Genomic DNA, 19,292 nt, shown 5'->3' with positions numbered 1-19,292 from the left:
AGTACCTATTTGGGAGAACCATGTTACATTTGTAAGGAACTTGGACTGTCTGTTGATGCAATGCAATGGGGAGAAAAAGAACCCTCTGCATCCTCTATCTTGCCCCTTTCATGTTGGCAATCTATATCTAACCCACACGACGTGGATAGCATTCCAGAGATTAGTTCTTTTCTTTAACCATTATGTGCCCATTGCTGATACTCTGCAGACCCTATGTAACAAAGCCATAGGGTTTTTTGTTTTGTTTTGTTTTCTCCTTTAGGAAAGTTTGACATCTCTTCGCTCCATAGACAAGTCTTTTTCTTGTATTTGTCTATGTACTTTAAGGCAGCTGAGTCTATCACAAACTGCCGTATTCATTTACATAAATTACATGAACAGAAACCTCTGTGTATACCAACAAAAATGGCAATTATATTGCTCCCTGCCAATCTCCATGAGGCACAGAACCACCTCTATTTCAGGGGTGCCTTTGCAGATCAGCCACAGTGGTCATTTATAAGGTTCTCAGTGTTGGCAGAGCCCTGTAGGAGGGACATTTATGCTTGGTGTAATAATATACTAGCTCTTTCTTAAACCTCTATGTTGAAGCTCCGCAGAACCAAACGAGCTGAAGGAAGCAGAAATCTCACTGAATAACCCTAAAGGGACCGTTGATTTGGGTACAACCATCTTGTTAAACCTTTCTGAATATTTATTAAAGTCCTGGGAATGACTTACCAAATTGATGAGGTATTTTTCCCAATTAAAAAATTAATTAATAACAACAAAAGTGATAGGAATCCCCATAGGGTCTGTCTGTGAAAGCACCTACAGAGAAAATATCTTTTCTTCCACGTCATTTCTCCATTAATTTTGTCCTTATTATGAAAATAAAAGAACATTCTGACATTATTGAATGGTGGTTGTGGGAGTCAGGGATTTCGATTTCTCAATCCATTTTTAGTTCCAAAACCTCATGGGAGGTATTAACAAAAACTAGAAGCAGTCGACACACTGGAGGTAGAACTCTTTGGAGGCACTTGTTTGGCAAAAATAACTTATTCCTGTGGTGTAGCATCATAAGTTTAAAAAAACTTTGTTTGCTTGTCTTTGTTTTTCTCCAATATGCAGTACAAAACCAAGCGTGAAGAAGTGAAGTCCCCCAGTGATCCCGGGAGGAACATGACAGAAGAGGCCATCACTGCCATCATGTCCACAGTTTCTGAGGTACCATTCAGTCATCCACTCCTTTCCCCCATTAGGCAGGTACCAGTCATAGTGAGCCAAAGATGGAGAGATAGTCAGTCTTTGTTATTCAGAGTCCACATTTGCAAACTCACCAACTTGCTAACTTACTTGCAACCCCCAAAGCACTCTTCATGGTGCGTTCAGGGTCACTGGCAAAGAGCAGCCCAAAATTTGAGTCACCGCTGTGCATGTTCCCAAGTGAGGCTGGACAAAGTGACAACCTGCCTTCTTTTGGCTCTCACACTGTAAGCAGACGTCCATCTGGTGGTGCAGTGAGTGCCATTGTTTTTTTTTTTTTTTTTTTTCCCATTTTTTTGTGCTTTTTCTTGACAATTTAACTATTTATTGTGAAGTGAAGCATAGTAATAAAGTGCTAAGTGTTCCTAAGCACAAGAAGGTTGTGATGTGCTTTACAGAGAAAATATATGTACTAACGAAGCTTCTTGGGGGCTGGGGTTGTGACTCAGTGGTAGAGCACTTGCCTAGTATGTGTGAGACACTGGGTTCAATCCTCAGTACCACATAAAAATAAATGAATAAAATAAAAATATTTTGTCCATCTGCACTAAAAATATTTTTTAAAAAAGAAGCTTCATTTAGGCAGGAGTGATAGTGCTGTTGGTCGTGAGTTCAATGTCAGTGAACCAGCAATGTATATTAAATCAGATGTTTTGAAGCAGAAACATGCATAAAAAAATGTCACATATTTGTTGTTTGATGTTAATGATGTGACCAGGGTTCCCAGGAACCTAACCCTGTATTTTGCTGAGGAGCCATGGTTCAGTATTTGCTAACTCAGTATGAGGAGAAGGGGCTTATAGCACATAGAAACTATCAAGAATAAAAAGAAGTCAACTGTACACAAATAATGAATTTTGTTGTCACTGAATCTCTGCCACTTTTTACAGTTGGGCACACTGGGGAACTGACTTAGTTTTGCAAAGCTATATAGACACAGAATACAGGCCCACAGGTCCATGTCCAAATCTTTCTACCCAGATGTGATTCTGAGTCCAGAGGTCTTGAGGCTTTAGAAGGGTCATATGGTATATGTACTGTACGGTATATAATATCTGTAAGTGGAATTGCAACAACATTCAAGAATCAAACATCATCAATATGTCTGTAACAAACACATGGATTCTCTGCCAAGAGAGAGAAACAAATTATCAGTAGCCTCATCAGGATAGGTTTTGTTAACCAAAGATTTTTTTTCCATAAACTTACTAAGAAGATCAATGACCTTTAAGATCTTCGGGGATTTCAGAACTTGAATGTGTGGGCCTGAAGTGGTACCTTTGCAGGCCTGTAGTAGACATCTCCCGAATGTTCTCTGCCTTCACACAAAAAGGAAAGATTTAAGGAAAAGAGAAATATTCCATAGATTTAAGAATTCAAATTAAATAGACCACAGTTGGCTCCTTGCTTCCTACTGCAGAAAGCTTTAGCTTCTTGGGCTTTGGGTAGCAGGCCTTCATGACCTGATGTCTCTTGAGTTTTCCCAGTTTTCTTCCCAACGGCCCCCTCTCTTTGATCCAGTTCTGCCTCTTCACTTACCCCTTATTCCTGCTATTTGGTGTGCTTCCAAAGTGTTTTTCTGAGCACCCACCATATGCCAGGCCCTGCTGGGCCTTGGGATTATAATAGTAAAAAGACAAATACTACATCTGTCCTCATGTGAAGAGTGATGGGTATTACAATGGAGAAGAACTGGGTCCTTTGGGGGCATCCAACAGGGAAGTTTAAGTTAACATGGAGGGCATAATGAATAGATATGTAAGAATTATTATCAAGTATCCATTGTTAGCAAGTTATAAAGACCAGTGTGCCACAATTTTTGGCTTTGCTTACCATTTTTCTGGAACATACCTTGTCTCCTGGCTGCCTACTTCTCAAACTTAGCCTTCCCTAACCTCGAAGTCTTCATTCACCTCCTAGTCTCTATGGGATGCTTGTAACTCATAGCTTGACTGTCATTAATTACATACCATCTTGCTATCAGCTCATGTTTCTCCCAGCTGGTCTCATTTCTCCAGCTGAATTGTAAGACCTTGTGCTGTAGCCAATGCAGCTAGAACATTCTAGCCGTTCCATAAATATTTGTTTCATCATAAATAAGAAATGACTGATACCGCAGTGGCTTGTCAACCTAATTCTTTATCACCCTGGTTTGTACCACTCAGGTTATGTTTTCTCTCAGTGAATCTCATGCTATTTTTATTCAGGATAAACTGAAGAAATGGTTCATTGTAATAGGTATCTGGCTAATTTTTTTATCTCTAAAATCCTGTTGGTCATACAAGAGCAGAGGCAGTGAAAAATGTTCCTCTGCTTCATTATCAGTATAAAACAGATGGTGGTTTGTGCTTCCTATGTTATTAATTCCAATCTTTTTTTTTAAAGCAGACTCCACATGTAGCTAGTAGTTTAAATAACTCTGAATGAAAAGTGCCCTGATTCTAAAATTTCTTTTTTTATTATTATTATTGTATACAAATGGGATACATGTTGTTTCTCTATTTGTACATGGAGTCAAGGCATATCATTTGTGTAATCATATGTTTACATAGGGCAATGATGTTTGATTCATTATTTTTTCCCTTCCCCCCCACCCCTCAAAATTTCTCAGAATTAGAAATCTCCAAAAGAAATATTCAAATATGAACTTGTTAAGAGAAAGGAGGACTTTAAATTTCAATGGGGGAGGGGAATTGTTACTTGTGCAGGATTTTTAATAATTATTATATTTCCTGAAGTATTATTGACTCCAGTAGATCACTATGATTATAATCATATATCAATATTTTTCCTGGGTTTTGATACACAGAACAAAACAAAGGAATACAGAATCGTGGGCATGTACTCAGATGGCATAAATGTCCTAGGCTTGATTATCTTTTGCCTCGTCTTTGGACTTGTCATTGGAAAAATGGGAGAAAAGGGACAGATTCTGGTGGATTTCTTCAACGCCTTGAGTGACGCAACCATGAAAATCGTTCACATCATTATGTGGTGAGCAGATGCTTTTCAGGCCATTTTGCTTTCCCTGGCAACTTTTTATATTCAAAATTTAGAAATAAGGGGCTTATATTCCTCAACTGGCCTCCTCCTAGAGATGGAGACATTTGAAATCAAGACACTGGATTATTAAATCGCTCCGTGTACTTCTCAGGAAGTAGTTCATTAATAAATGTCTGGCTATCAGCCACTATCTTTTCCCTCAAAGCCCTGGGAGGTCTTCTTGCACCCAGCCAACTCTCCTGTCAGAATGGCACCTAAAGGAATGATCTGGAAGAACTCCTTGCACATCAGAACAGGGAGTGCTTTTCTTCTCAGGCCCCATACAGAAGTGAGGTTTGAAACATCTACAAAGGCTACAGCAGGGCCACTAGCTCACCCAAAGGAAAACTGCCATCTGAGCATCCCAGAGACACCACCCGAGTATCTATCTGCCCTGTCACTAAGATGCCAGAAAGTCCACCTTTTCTGGGAGACTTCTGCCTCACTTATCTCACCTGGAATTTGTTCAACATTATTTAATCCAAAAGGACATTAACAGTGTAATAAAAGGTTCAATAATAACATCCAGGCAAGCCACTTAAATCCTATAAAACCCTCAGCTTCATTATCTGTTTAAAAAAAAAAAAGGTAATAAAACCTAACCTCAGGGTTAGAAGAACATTAAGTGAAATGATGCGTGTAAAATACTTTCGCCAACACAAGATCTAATGAGAGCTTCACAAATAGAGATATGGTGACCACTTCCACTGTCACTACTGTTGCCTCAATTGCTGGCACCTGAGAAATGAGGTGCCATGGCTAGAAAGAGCTTAGCATCCGTATTTCGTAGGGAGGGGCCACGCCCAAGTGAGCTAAGCAGATGTGATAAGTAGTAGGATGTATTGGTGTGTATGGCATGGGGTATGCACCAGTCTCAGTGCATATTCTTGCCACATTGGCAAACGACCCTTGCAGTAGTTTGGTTGGGTAGAATGCAAGGTGCTGGCTTGCAGGTACTAAAAACTAGAGCCATTAATCCACCCAGAATGCGAAACTGAGTGCTTGTCATGTCACCACGTTTCCTATACTCCTCCCAGTTGCAAGCTGGGTTGCAGGTACTGGCTGGTTTCCTCCCCCAACAATCCCAGCCTGAGCAAACCCCAGTGATGGAATTGGGTCTTTGTTGTGCTTACTTTCTAGCTACATGCCACTTGGTATTTTGTTCCTGATTGCGGGGAAGATCATAGAAGTTGAAGACTGGGAAATATTCCGCAAGCTGGGCCTTTACATGGCCACCGTCCTGAGTGGGTATGTCCAACTCAAGAGAACAAACAGAACCTTCACTAGATTCAATAGAATTGTTGCAGAGAGACTGGGGTTTGGTTGGTTAAAGTCGGCTTCTCTTCCAAGTGCAGTAAAAGATAGGGTTCAGAGATAAGAGAGCAAGGGGAGCAGGTCTGCCCTTTAACAGCTGTACTGTAGGTGGATCACACTGTGCTAATTGCCAGCTTTTGGCAGAACAGCCTGGACCAGGCTTTGCCACTGCCTTTATTGGTTGTGTTTAAATCATTTTTTAAAACAAGAGAGAAACCCACTTGAAGTCTCTTTTGACTGACTCCTGCCCTTTACTTCCTCAAGAGTAGCCTTCCACATACCCTGAAGTGGAAAGAAATTAAGAAGGGCCTAAATGAAATTAGACCAGAGCAAGTAGGAGCAGGAGGATGGGTTGGTTCAAATGCTGTTACTGAGGCTGATAGCTACTCCCCTGCCCTGTGTCATCGGTGTGTCAGGGAGGGTGCTGGGGAAATCATTGGACTAGTTGGAATTGTGTGGGGCTTCTTAGAAGCCACAAAACAGGAAGGCAGTGGGAATATTTTTTAGGTTCTTTGAGAAGAAATGCAGTGGGATATATTACAAGAGGGTGCCCACACACACCCAGCCAAGGGCAGGATACCTCCTATATGCTAAAATACATGGAGCAAGAGAATGAGGAAATGTCATTGCTTTGACTCCTGCAGGTCAAAGACCTAACTTGAGCAATCAGTTCACCTATTGGAACTCAGTTGCATCAGGGTTTCCATTACACAGCTTTTGGTTCATGATCTATGTTTGCCAAAAGCACAGCCCTGTCAGCCAACACAGAAACAGCCTGGGTTCCTACAGTGTGAGGACTCGAGTCAAATCCCCAGGCCACAGAGGTCAGGGAGGCAGGGCCTTGACCTCACCAGAGGTTAGCCCTGCTCTGTGATGCTGAAATATGCAGGACCAGGAGCTGAGTCATGGCAATGATGTGGATGAGGCTTGTGATACTAAGCCATTGCCTAATGGAGTTCTGCTGGTTTCTTTTCTCTTGCCTTCTGTAGGCTTCAGACAGAAAATTAAAAGTCATAGCCAAGAATCACAGTTCTTAGGTACAAACTCTGTACTGAGAAGACCCTCTTTCTAAACCCCCAGGATTTGTATTTGCAGTGCCCATTTCTGATTATTTCAACCTTGCATAACTGGTCTATAAACTCTTAGGTTGCCACTTACATATGCATGCCATCCGTCAAATGGGTCTCATTTCTTAAGTCCCCTATTTTGGGTAAGTTGTATATTTCCATGTAAAATAAGGTACAATTTGAGAAGACAGGGATATAAAGAAGTCCAGTCCTAAAGTACAACTGTGGAAGAACAGGGACTTTTTCCTTACAGCCACTGTGAATACCGTCTTACACAGTGGGTACCATTCAGCAAAATATCAGCATGACCCAGGGGACAAAGAAGGTGAAGACTGTGACAAGAACTGTAATGAGGTGTCATGGTAGGGGACAAAGAGGGTGCCAAATAAGGATCAGCTCTTCCTGGGAAAGTAACTGAACATTTCCTGGAGGAGGGGGACATTTAGCCAAGTCTCAGAGAAGTCAGAATTCCAAACCAGGAATAGCAAGGACAGGAACATGACAGCATGATGTAACCCTGTTCTGTGAGCTCTGAAATTTGGATTCAGCTATGGAATTTGCCATTAACTTTGACCAGATGCTTCATTTATTGAGCCCCTACATCCTCATCTGCAGCATGCAGACATTTATTTCTGGGCAACGTCCCATTTTCTCATTGGGTCTTTAGGATAGCTGAACATCATAATAATTTTTAAAAATTGTTTGAAAAAAAGGATGAGGTATGAGAATATTATCTTTGAAACTTTCCCCTCTTGTTTACAGGCTTGCCATCCACTCCATTGTAATTCTCCCACTGATATATTTCATAGTCGTCCGGAAGAACCCTTTCCGATTTGCCATGGGCATGGCCCAGGCTCTCCTGACAGCTCTCATGATCTCTTCCAGGTAACTATAAGAGAGGTTTCTGGAAGAAGCCTCAGGCCACACTTTATCAGCTCACCCCTCACTTGATGGAGCAGACTCCAGCCTGTGTTTTTCATAGCTGCCTTTAGAAGTTGACTTCCATATTCTCTGCTCCTTCCATCCTCATCATATTTCTTCACACAATTGAATATTTCCTGCCCTCAGCATGGCTGCAGCCAGGGAGGGGTTCTAGAACCACTGGGGAGAGTGGTGGGCCCAGCACCTGCTGATCTCTGGATTGGCCACAAGTGTCAACCTGTTTTGGGCCCTTTGTTTACTTTTCTGGAAGAGATGTGTCTTTGTAAGTGGGGATTGAGCACCTGCATCCTTAGACCATAAGTTCTTTTCTCTCCGTATCACACAGTTCAGCAACACTGCCTGTCACCTTCCGCTGTGCTGAAGAAAAGAACCAGGTGGACAAGAGGATCACTAGATTTGTGTTGCCCGTTGGTGCCACAATCAACATGGATGGGACTGCACTCTATGAAGCAGTGGCAGCTGTGTTTATTGCACAGTTGAATGACTTAGACTTAGGCATTGGGCAGATCATCACTATCAGGTGGGGCTTGGTGTCACTCTTTTGCATCACTGTTACAGGAATTGCCTCAAGTAAAATGGTCTGTGAAGGGAGACCAAGAATGGCCCAATGATGGATTGTTTTTTCTTGACCTATCAAGTCCCTTCCCAAGATGAAGTGGCAGTAGTGGACTTGGGGTACACAAGATTTCTGCTTCAGGATCTGGCTAGCCAGAGAACTACTCTGTGCTCAGTTCAGAGTAGGCACAGAGTGAGATCCAAAGACCAAGGTAGAATAAAGGTTAGTCCCTGCCTTCAAAGGACCCTTAGTGGATGTGGAATCGATATCCAAGTGAATGCTGATGTTTGCGATAGGGGCTATTCTCTGGTGGTCACAGAGGATCCCAAGGAAAGAAGGATCAACTCTACCTGGGAAGGTGAGGGAGGCTTCCTGGAGGAGGGGGAAATGTTGCTGAACTTTAAACGAGGAGTAAGAATTTAAGTGAAGAAAGAAGCTTAAGAACTTTGGGTAGCAAGAATAACTTACTCAGGGACTGTGATGTAGCCATGACCTAGTTTACAGAGTATAGATTATTTGTGGTGTGGCTGATATAAGGAGTACAATGTGGAAAACATGAAAGGATGAGGAAGCAGGGGTCATATCATGAAAGACTTTGTATGGGATGCTTGTAGAAGGATCTTAGTTTATAATATTAGGAACAGATTTGCATTTTAGACAGGTAACTAGCAATGCAGTGGATGGAAACAGGGACACCAAACTAGAAGACCAGTTACGGGACATTAGGAGAGATCTAGGTAAGGTCTTAAAAGGCCTTCAAGAAGACACTGACACTGGGGATGGAAAAGAGATAATGAATTGAAGAGTTATCAGTTGGGTTCAGAGGGAGGAACAGGGAAAGACTAGGATCACTCCCAGTTTTGGTGTATGGCTCTGGATTGGTGGATGGGGCTTATTATAACAGGGACTCCTTATTAGGAGAAAATAAAGAATTTATTTTTTGACCCATTGAATAAGAAAGCCTTTCAGATTTTCAGGAGATACACAGTGAGAAATGCAGGTCTGGACTGAGATATGGAGGTCAGGGCCATCATCATAATGGTGATCATCAAACAAGTAGGTCACAAGTCAGTTGTCTGTTCAAATCTCAGCGACACTATGATTAGTTGTGACCTCAGGCAGAAGACTTAATTTCTCTAATCTTTCTGTTTTCTCACCTGTAAAATGATAATAATAGTGCCTACAATTTATTCAAGTAGTAATGATGAAGTAGGATGATGCATATAAAATACTTAGTGCCTACACAGTGAGCACATAAGTGTTAGGAATGGATGGCATTGTATAGGGAGAGTTTACAGAGAAGATGATTAGGGCTGAGCCTTGGAAAATTCTAACATTAGAGGCAGACAAAAAGGGGAGAACCCAAGGAGGAGAGTGGGAAGGAACTGAGTGGTGGGAGAGAGCCAGGAATTCTGTTATCATGAAAACCCAAAGAAGATTTTCAAGGATGAAAACGATTCACAGAGGATATATAGCTCAGTTGAATATATATATTCACAGAGCATATATAGCTCAGTTGGTAGAGTGCTTGCCTTGCAAGTACAAGGCCCAGGGTTCAATTCCTGAGCACCACCCAAAAAAAAAGGAAAATGATTCAGAGAGTCAGATACTAAAGAGGATTTTCTTCAAACAAGGACCAAAATTGTCTGTCTGCTCAAGGAGGCAGTAGAAATGTCATCAGTAAATCTTGCCTCTTTCTCTCTTTTTCTTTAGGTAGTACTAACCAATATGATCGTCACTGGCCATGGGTGGTCAATGGCTGACTGAATTAAATATAGATTAATTAAATATAAATGAATTAAATATAAATGTAGAACAATTCCATTACTGCAGAAAGTTCTGTTGACAGCACTGTGTTGGAGCAACAGGCTAGGATTAGAGTTAACCCTTTAGTTCAGTTTAGAGTGGAAGTTTAATATGAAACTGAGTCCCTAGGCCTACTCAAGTTTGACTCTCAACCTTTTGTTTAAATAACTGTTGTGTCCACAGCACAGACATAAATTCCAGGCATAAGGAGGTCATTAACTGACAATGTTCTAATATAGTACACTTAAGAAAACCTCCCTCCTCAACCCTATAAACTTGCTATTTGCCTGAAATTCACTGAAAACAAATGCAAAATATATCATATATATCAGCTGGGAGGGGCAGGAGGTGGTATACAGATGATGCATAATTTATAAAGCATGAGTGGCTAAAGAAGCCTGTACCAAAAGAGCTTCAGTAAAGTCCTATACTTATAACAGCAGAGAGTGTGTTAAATTAAGACCTTTAGTCATGCCTGAGAAAGTTCCTGCTCTGCACGTGCCCCCTGGGCTTCAGCAGTTGCTGCTTTTACATTTCCATGTGTTTTTTCCCATCTCCCTCAGCCTGGCCTGGGGAATCAAGTCATTTGCACTAAACCACTCCAAGGAGTGGTTGTATGAGGTGGTGGTTCTCAAGAGTACTGGCCACTTTTTAATGAATTCCCTCCCTCTTCCTTAGTCATACATTTTCTAGGTCTTTCTAACTTTTTTTTTTAACGTGACTGTTAGAGGAATCAACTGTAGGCCTAGAGGTTAACTAGGAAATTCACATTAAAACCTCCCTCCCTATTCTGGCAAATTCTTTAGTCAGACTTGCTGATAACTAGTGTCTCAGAACCAGTAACAACTGTGATGTCCAAAGTAATCATCAACTGAAAATTCCTCTCTGGCTCTACCTGGGAAATGAAAGTTAGCTTTAACTTACAGGTTAGGGTTATAGCTTACATGGCTAATGGTTAAAAACTTTTTAGACCCATACGCACTACATTTCTTTCTATTGGATGGACATCAAATAACATAAATAACATCTTTTTGTGATATCTTTTTATCTAATATTCACTTATCACAGGCTATAACTGATTGAGAATAGGATAAAATATTAAAAATAATAATAATAATAATTGGGGCCTAGAAAGGGTTCAGAGGAAAAAAGTAGCAATAGTAATAGTTGAGTTGTTGTAATAGCACAGGTTGAATATCCTCTATCAAAACTGCTTGGGCTAGGTGTAGTGGCACATGCCTATAATTCCAACAACTGGGAAGGCTGAGACAGGAGGATGGTGAGTTCAAAGCCAGCCTCAGCAATGGCCAGATGCTAAGTAGTTACTCAGTTAGTGAGACTCTGTCTCTAAATAAAATACAAAATAAGGCTGGGAATGTGGCTCAGTGATCAAGTGTCCCTGAGTTCAATCCGTGGTACACCCGCTCCCCTCTCCCCCAAAACAAAACAAAACAAAAAAAACTCCTTGGGAGCAGAAGTGTTTTGGACTTTGGAGTTTGGAATATTTGCATATACATAATGAGATAGCTTAGGAATAAACCAATGTCCAAACACAAACTTCATTGATGTTTCATGTACACCTTATAAATGTAGCCTGAGGCTTAGTGTTTTGACTGCCACCCTTCACATGAGATCGGGTGTGGAATTTTCTACTTGTGGCCTCATGTCAGTGCTCAAAAAAATTTCAAATCCTGGAGCATTTGGATGTTGCATTTTCAGATTAGGGATGCTCAGCCTGTGTTTTTACTTCTTGCTGTAGTAGTGGCAGTATTATTAGTGCTAGCAGTGGCAACAACAGTGGTAGAAGAATCAGCAGCAATTGCATGTTTTAAATCTATTACATAGGTGCTATCCCAGATGATTTGCATGGATTAATCTTCAGAGCAACATGCAGAGTAAACATATTATCCCCATGATACTGTCAAGGAATTTAGATCCAGAGAAGTAACCTGCCTATGAAAACTCTGAGTAAAATGGCAGAGCCGGAAGTATAACCCAGATGTGTCTGATTCCAAAATCTGCATTCACTATAGTTCACATCCAGCCTGCAGTCATATTGGACTGAATTAAATACCCTAAAACTAGGCCTCAGTGCTAAGAAAGAACTTTTTACCTTAGACCATGAAAGCCCTCTTAGCCAAAGTAGTATATGTTCAAATACCATAAATAGGTTTTTATATTTTTCCTGCTTACCTGAAAATGTATAGTTGCAAATTTCAGATCAAAGCCAGTCAAACTGCTGAAGTTTAGCAAGCAACATGAAGACTCAAAGGCAGAGTTTTCTTTGGCTCAATGGATTTTGAGTTTCTAACCCAGCCTCAGGCTATAGGGACACGGTTAATAATAACATGTTGAGGCTTCCAAGAGGGATTCGAAGGCCCCTCTTGGCACAAATCACTTCTGCCAAAGAAAACCCATTGATGTATTGTTTAAATTTTTCTTCACCCAGCATTGAAATAAAATTGGGTTTTCCAAAGAGCACTTAGAAGTCAGAACAGATCTAAAGAATTATGCAAAGTCTGAAACTTTTAGAGAAATTGGTATAGCCCCACAAATCTCTAATTGGTGACCATAACCACTGAGGGATAACATACTCATCAAAAAACTCTGGCCTGCATTTGACCACCCCTCAAACCCCAACAACACATCACAAGGCAAATGAATGGGCAGTAGAATCAGCTGCCTAAGAACTGAGACTTTTGAGCTCACTAGAATATGGATTTGTAGATAGAATTAAGAATTCTTCTGGTTTAAATTGCAGTTCATATATTTTTATCTTTCCACCCAGTGACTTCTTGGCAGCAGTGCATTGGCTCAAGGGCAAGGCCATGTTTCCAGAAAGTGTTGTGGCTGTCCTCTCATGCTCATCCAAGCCAAGGGACTTTTCAGGGCATGGTGAGCCTTGATTTCCTCCAGAATGATCCAATTAAAATATGAAAGATGTTGCTGATGAAAATCCGCATATTCTGAAGAGAAATCCCCAAGAGAGATCTTTTTAAATACATGATAATAAAGTTCATTTGGCTGTCTTTTCTGGATTCCAGATCTCTCTTCTCTTTGCACAAAGTGCATCCATTGGCAAAAAGGAGAGGTCAGGAATAAATACTTGTACCTTGGACAGGAGTCATGCTCTTTCTCAATTCAGTGCCCTGAAAGCTCTGAGAGACAAGAGTCTTGCGATGTCCAGAAAGTACATAAAACCTGCTTAACAATCGTTTATTCCTTTGCTGCACTCAAAATGCCACCATTTGTCCACCTACCCCGCCACTTCTGTACTAATCCTTCAAGGCAACTTAAATTCCTGAAACATATTAGATGTTCAGTATATGACTGGGAAGGTGAGTAGAAGAGAGGAAGAAAGCAGACAGAGAGGTACCCAGAACTTACTTTGGATGGATGCGTGGATAGGTAGATAAAATCTTCTATAAACACCCCAGTTGGTAAACTCTTGCCCTCCTCCTGAATAACTCATTTTTGGTGCCACTCCTGCAGTTGTTCTATATGTCCTTGCCACATCTCCTCCTGTCTGAACCTGGTATCACACTTCTCTCAGTCCCCTGCTGCACTCATCCTATAATGAGGCAGAGCTGGTGCTTAACAGATAGCAGATTCTGACTGCCCAATTTCAGGGCAGAGCAGTAACAGCCATGGAGACCATTTCAGGCCAGGGATGTCAAGGGGAGAAATTGGGGGTCTAACTCCTTTCTGCTGGTGTGTTTTGACTACAGCATCACGGCTACAGCTGCCAGCATTGGAGCTGCTGGTGTGCCCCAAGCTGGGCTGGTGACCATGGTGATCGTGCTGAGTGCCGTGGGCCTGCCTGCTGAGGATGTCACCCTGATCGTCGCTGTTGACTGGCTCTTGTGAGTTGGAGTAAATGCCCTGCCTCGACTGGATGAGCAGGCAGCTTCCTAGCCATTCACAGTATGCAGTCCATCATCATCCCCTCTTAGATTGCCTAATGAGCCATCTGTTGCTGCTTTAATTTCCCTCTGACCAGGCCATCTGATGACATGCTTAAAAATTAACTCCTCCTAACTTCAAGTAGAGTAGTGATTTTAAGCCAGTGAGTCCCATTACCTCATTATACCTGGTGATACTCAAGGTTAGGAGCTGGGTGTGGAAGAAGATAAACATAGGATAAAATGGTGAAGAGCCAGGCAAAGGCCCCTATTCATTCTGACTTATCCCAACCTGGTTTTCCATAATGTCCTGGTTCAAAATCTATGCATCTTATTAAGCATCTTTGGAGATGACAGAGGCAAGGGTGTGAGCAAAGACTTTAGGGTAAGCCTGACTTGGGTTTGAATCCTCATCCAGTGTCTTATTAGTTTTGACCTTGAGCAAGTTCCCTTACCCCTCTGAGTCCCAGTCACATTATCTGTGAGATGGGAGAAATTCTGCCATTGACTGAGTGAGCTCACGTGAGTTATCTAGAATTATGTCTAGCAGACAGTACATGCTCAAAATATGGCAAATTTCATTGCTAAAATTCAGATTAATTGAACCATTAAGGCCCCAAACAACCTCTCTCCCTCTCTCCTTTCCTCCCTCCCTCCCTCCCCCCCCCATCTTTCTCTCTCACATGCACACGAAATACAGCAGAACACGTGACTGAGAATGTGCCTTCTGTGTGTCGCAAGCAGTAAGAGAGGAATTGAGTTTGGTTCCAACAAGTGGATTTTATTCATTCAATACACACTCAACTTAACATTCCTAATAATAGCAAGTCAACTTAACATTCCTAATAATAGCAAGTAACAAATACATTAAAGATTCACCCCTTATTCACCTAGAGTCCAGTCCCCATGGACTTACTCAATGCAATGTCTCTTAGCCAAGAAGTTAGTCAATAAGACCAGAGGGATTCTTTTCAGCCATAGCCTCTCTCAGCTCCTTGGGTGTCCTTGGATGAACTCAGATGTCTGATGAGTCGGAGACTGGGTGTTTGGGATGGTAGTCGTTGTCACTGGAGCAGTGGTTAGTTGTCCAGTCTCGGTGACAACAGTCAATCGGCAATCAGTGAAGGTGTGGGACAGCAGCCAGGGCAGTCAAGAGACAGAGTGATGTGGAGTCCTCTGGTCATGGTGCTGCTGACAGTTTGCTCCAAGGGTCCAGGGGTTCAATTAGTGATTTTCAGCCCAGTCATGCTCTGGTCTTCATTGATAAAGACGAGAACATGACTAGACTAGGAATCACCACTCAAATCATAGATAAAAGTTCATATTGACATTGTTCAGGAGTATCATCCTGCCACACAGCAATTTTGTCACCAGGCGCCTGCTGCATTTTATGATTTTAGTTTTACAAGTCCAGGCAAATACCAAATGCAACTTATTATTACTACATAACACACAACTATAGCAATTCCTATTATTTTTCTTGTCTCATTACACTGTGACCCCAAAGTTCAGGTTGAAAATAGCCTGGCTCCTCGCTTTATCCTGGATGCCCACTTCTGTGCATTGGTCTTCTAGCACCTAGGTCTGGCTCTATCCCCTGAGCCTCAGGGTAAGTGTAATCTCCACATTGAACCTTTACTTAGAGCCAGTGGGGCTGACTGGGGAGTCCAGTGCTGCTTAGTTCATAGACTGCAGGTGCAATGGAGGAAAGGGAAGCAGAGACATTCCAGGTGGGTCCCTAACCCTGCATCTGGCCTGGAAGCTGTGCCAGGGCACCCTCAGCATTCACTAGGGCTTAAGTGAAATCATGCCTTCTTGCAAAAATACCCCACCATTGAGGCAAACTGATTTTTCCTTCCATTGGTGATGATGGGTTTGCCCTCTTCTCCTTCCCCTAAGTCTTCTTGAAACCAGTGACCTTCACTGCCACGATAGCCAGATGAACCAAAGATCCAATCTGAGGTCATGAGAAAGAAAGAAACTAGGGCCAGTTCAATCACCGGCCTTGCTCTAAATAGCAGAAGGGCATGCGGAGTGGATATGTGTAAACCTTTTTGGCCTTTTCCTTCCCACAGGTATCATTTTCACAGGAATACCTATGTACACAGTTCTGGCCATCAAAGCTCCAGTGTCAAAATGGATACTCTCCTTCCCAGTAGCCTTGTCCTCAGACCTTCCCACCACCAGCCTCTTCTCCAAGCTGTCCAGGAGTTAGGACTGGCTGCAGTTGCCTCAAGGAGAATCCACTCCTGGGCTGACCTGTGTGTTCTGAACCTGTGCTCTACTATGTTCCTTCTAGCTTACTCATAACTTACTCATAAAACAAACTCATTTGGTAAAGAAACAAGTACACTAGGGAGGAAGTGAGGGCAAGGGGCGGGGGGGGGGAGAGAGAGAGAGAGAGAGAGAGGCACAAGTCCTCTCAACTTAGCCAAAAGAGAACCCATGATGACAATTTGTCAATTGCATTGAATCTGGATGAGTTCTGAGTCTCCCTTAGTCTTCCAAACATCTGTGGAGACTCTATTCATGTTTCTTTGGGAGAAGAGAAGGGAAATTCAGGATATTTATGGAAGTCATTGCTACCTATTGGGAGCACAGACCCAGTGGATCCTGTTAGTTCATTCTGTGACTTTAGAATACCCTTCTGCCCCAGACCTGAGGTACCTCTAGCCAGCCAGCCATGAAGACAGAATTTTCTGCATTGAATTAAATCTTAACCAAACATATCAGGTCCTTTCCTTTGTCCAGTCAGTGGTAAAGGAAAATGAAATCTGGGCCCTCTGCATGACTCTCCTGTCTCTTCTCCAGGGACCGGTTCAGGACCATGGTCAATGTCCTCGGTGATGCATTTGGGACTGGCATTGTGGAAAAGCTCTCTAAGAAGGAGCTGGAGCAGATGGACGTTTCATCTGAAGTCAACATTGTGAATCCCTTTGCCTTGGAATCCACAATACTGGATAACGAAGACTCAGACACCAAGAAGTCCTATATCAATGGAGGCTTCGCAGTAGACAAGTCTGACACCATCTCCTTCACCCAGACCTCACAGTTCTAGAGCCCTCGGCTCCAGATGATTGGAGTGATAAGGACATCTCCATGAGAGTCACCTCTTAGCGAATTCAAACATTAAGAGAAATGCTGATGGTCAATTATACATGTAGTTTGATATACAGACCTCCAGATTATTTTCTATATTTGGCTTCATAGCCTTTGCTTTCTGGGTTTTGGGATTTGGGGGTGGGGTAAGCTGAAAGAAAATTGATTAAGAGGAAGTTGTATTATCTACATTTTAAAATTTCTATAAGACAAGGTTTGAAAGTGTATGAAGTAATAACTTTTGGAATTCGGTAACAGATGTGGAAGAGAAATTGCTTTCTCATGCATAGATCAGTGATTTTGGGTTTTTAAAAATTTCTGTCATTTACAAATTTTTACTCAGGCTTTCTATTGGCATGAATTTCCTTTAACCTCTCACTTTTTATAGATTCTAATGCATCTAAACAACCCCACATGGTCAGTGTGCCAAATTGTCCATCTCGAACTCATCTCCAGCCAGTTTCAAAGAAACTCTTGAAAAGAAAAGAAAAAACGAAACAGACCAGCACAGTTCTGCAATAACAGTTTTAACATGGGCATAGCATTTAGGGAGAAGGGAGAAGGGTTCTTTATTCAATGTACTGTATTGGGACGCTGGTAACTGTTAAACCAGTGTTCAGTATAGAACTATATATATGTATATATTTATTATTTTCATATAATTTACAAGACAGAGATCAGAATTAAACTGTCAATGTGAAATAAGGAACTCTCCTTGTACTTGAATAATAACAACAATTCCAACACAGGTCTGCTTCAGGGTTTATCAGAACTCCTTTCTCAGGAGCACTAGAATAAGAAGTCATGTTGTTCTATCACTTCACATCTGTGTGTCAGCCCTAAAGCAGAAATGTATTATGGTGACACTCCAGGGTAGCATAACCATTCATTTACAATTTGCAGGCTTTTTGAGTTTTCTGGAGGGAATCCAGATCAGTGCTCTACAAGATAATGTGCAAAGGTGTTGTTCCAGAAGACTGGACGTGCTTTTATCTTCCTGGAAGGCTTCATCCTTCCAAGTTCACTCACACCCACTTAAAAACGCCAGTACTTTGCTGCCCTTGCATTTCTGTATCCATCAGGGCCCAGGCAACAGTGGTGAGCTACCAGCTAAGTTGTATTTTAATACAAATTCCATAGGTTGAACAAACCACTTTGCATAAAACAGCCATCCCTATCCTGGATTCTTGCAAAGTAAATCCCACAACATGAATGTTGGTATCAGTGGTTCCGGGGAAATTCTTCCATCCTATGACACTTGTCTCCTCCTCCAGAGAGGACTGTTCTAACTAGTAATCTTGGCCCTGCTCATTAAAATCCTTTGCTTGTCATTCTTCTGCTAATTAAGGAAGATAGCTTATTAAAGTCTGTCCTTTAGTTCCCATCTTGTAAATAATGCTTACATGAACTTGTACTTACACAGAAATAGATCCAAAATAGTCGTTTTGCAATATTGTGTAACCAACTTAAAACATGTGCTTTTATATTTTAGAAACCAGAAATTGTGCCAAAGATAGCAGAAAGTAAATAGTATTGACCACCTGTATCTGAAATCTACAAGAAAATGATACTGAAATTGTCATGTAAACATCAAAGTGAAATTCAATGTGAATTTTAAAATGCAAAACTATTGGTACTGTTTATAGGAATTAAATCTAAATATAAATGGAGTTGAATCAGTAATGTATTTTGGGCTGAATGGTTCAATTCTCTTTTCAGGTAGCTCCAATTAGTGGCACTGGAGTTGGCAGAGCTGTTCATGAACTGTGGGTCATCCTTGTTTTGGAGTTGTAACCAGCCTCTTAACACACTGTGCTGTTAACTCACAAAAGAAACAGTGTTCCATTTCAGTCTCAATAAACATTTCCCTCATTCTTTCTTCCCTGCCTTTTCCTTCCTTGTATCTGTTCTTTTATCTTACCCAGGTGGGTGTGGGAAGGTGGAGATGTGGCCAGTTGAGTTAAATTGTACAGATTGTGTTCTCAAAACTTTTAAACAACCCCAAAATGAAAAAGCCTGCTTGAGGGAATATTAACCTTCATGTCAACCAGTAAGGGTAACATAGTTGAGATACAGTGTCATTACAAACAGCTGTGCTCATATTTTGTGACAGAGATGTATGTAGACTTTTATTGGAAATTAATAGGAAACAGGCTTATCTCAAGAGGATGGTGACTTGGTTTCAAGGAGGAACCAATCCTGCCATCTGAAATACAACTCTCACTACTAAAGGCTGGATTCAGAGTGTTCTTTAAAGAGATGGCACTGTCCTTTATGGAACACTTGAATCATGACTCTTTTCTGTAGGACATGGTG

General features: G+C 41.6%; 1 protein-coding gene across 1 annotated transcript in view; it reads left to right on the top strand.

Moving 5' to 3' along the window:
* The window catches only part of Slc1a1 (solute carrier family 1 member 1), a 75,658-nt gene extending 56,803 nt beyond the window's left edge, over positions 1–18,855 (top strand). Inside the window, exons 6-12 of the mRNA XM_047525216.1 lie at positions 1,114–1,209; positions 4,058–4,242; positions 5,431–5,538; positions 7,434–7,556; positions 7,939–8,133; positions 13,704–13,838; positions 16,689–18,855. Coding sequence (XP_047381172.1) covers positions 1,114–1,209; positions 4,058–4,242; positions 5,431–5,538; positions 7,434–7,556; positions 7,939–8,133; positions 13,704–13,838; positions 16,689–16,935 — 1,089 coding nt within the window. The 3' untranslated portion in view covers positions 16,936–18,855. The remainder of the gene's footprint in view (positions 1–1,113; positions 1,210–4,057; positions 4,243–5,430; positions 5,539–7,433; positions 7,557–7,938; positions 8,134–13,703; positions 13,839–16,688) is intronic.
* Positions 18,856–19,292: the final 437 nt, after the last annotated feature.

The sequence above is a fragment of the Sciurus carolinensis genome, chromosome 14 (assembly GCF_902686445.1).
Source record: "Sciurus carolinensis chromosome 14, mSciCar1.2, whole genome shotgun sequence".
NCBI classification, from domain to species: Eukaryota; Metazoa; Chordata; class Mammalia; order Rodentia; family Sciuridae; genus Sciurus; species Sciurus carolinensis.
This window is presented reverse-complemented; position numbering and strand designations above follow the sequence as displayed.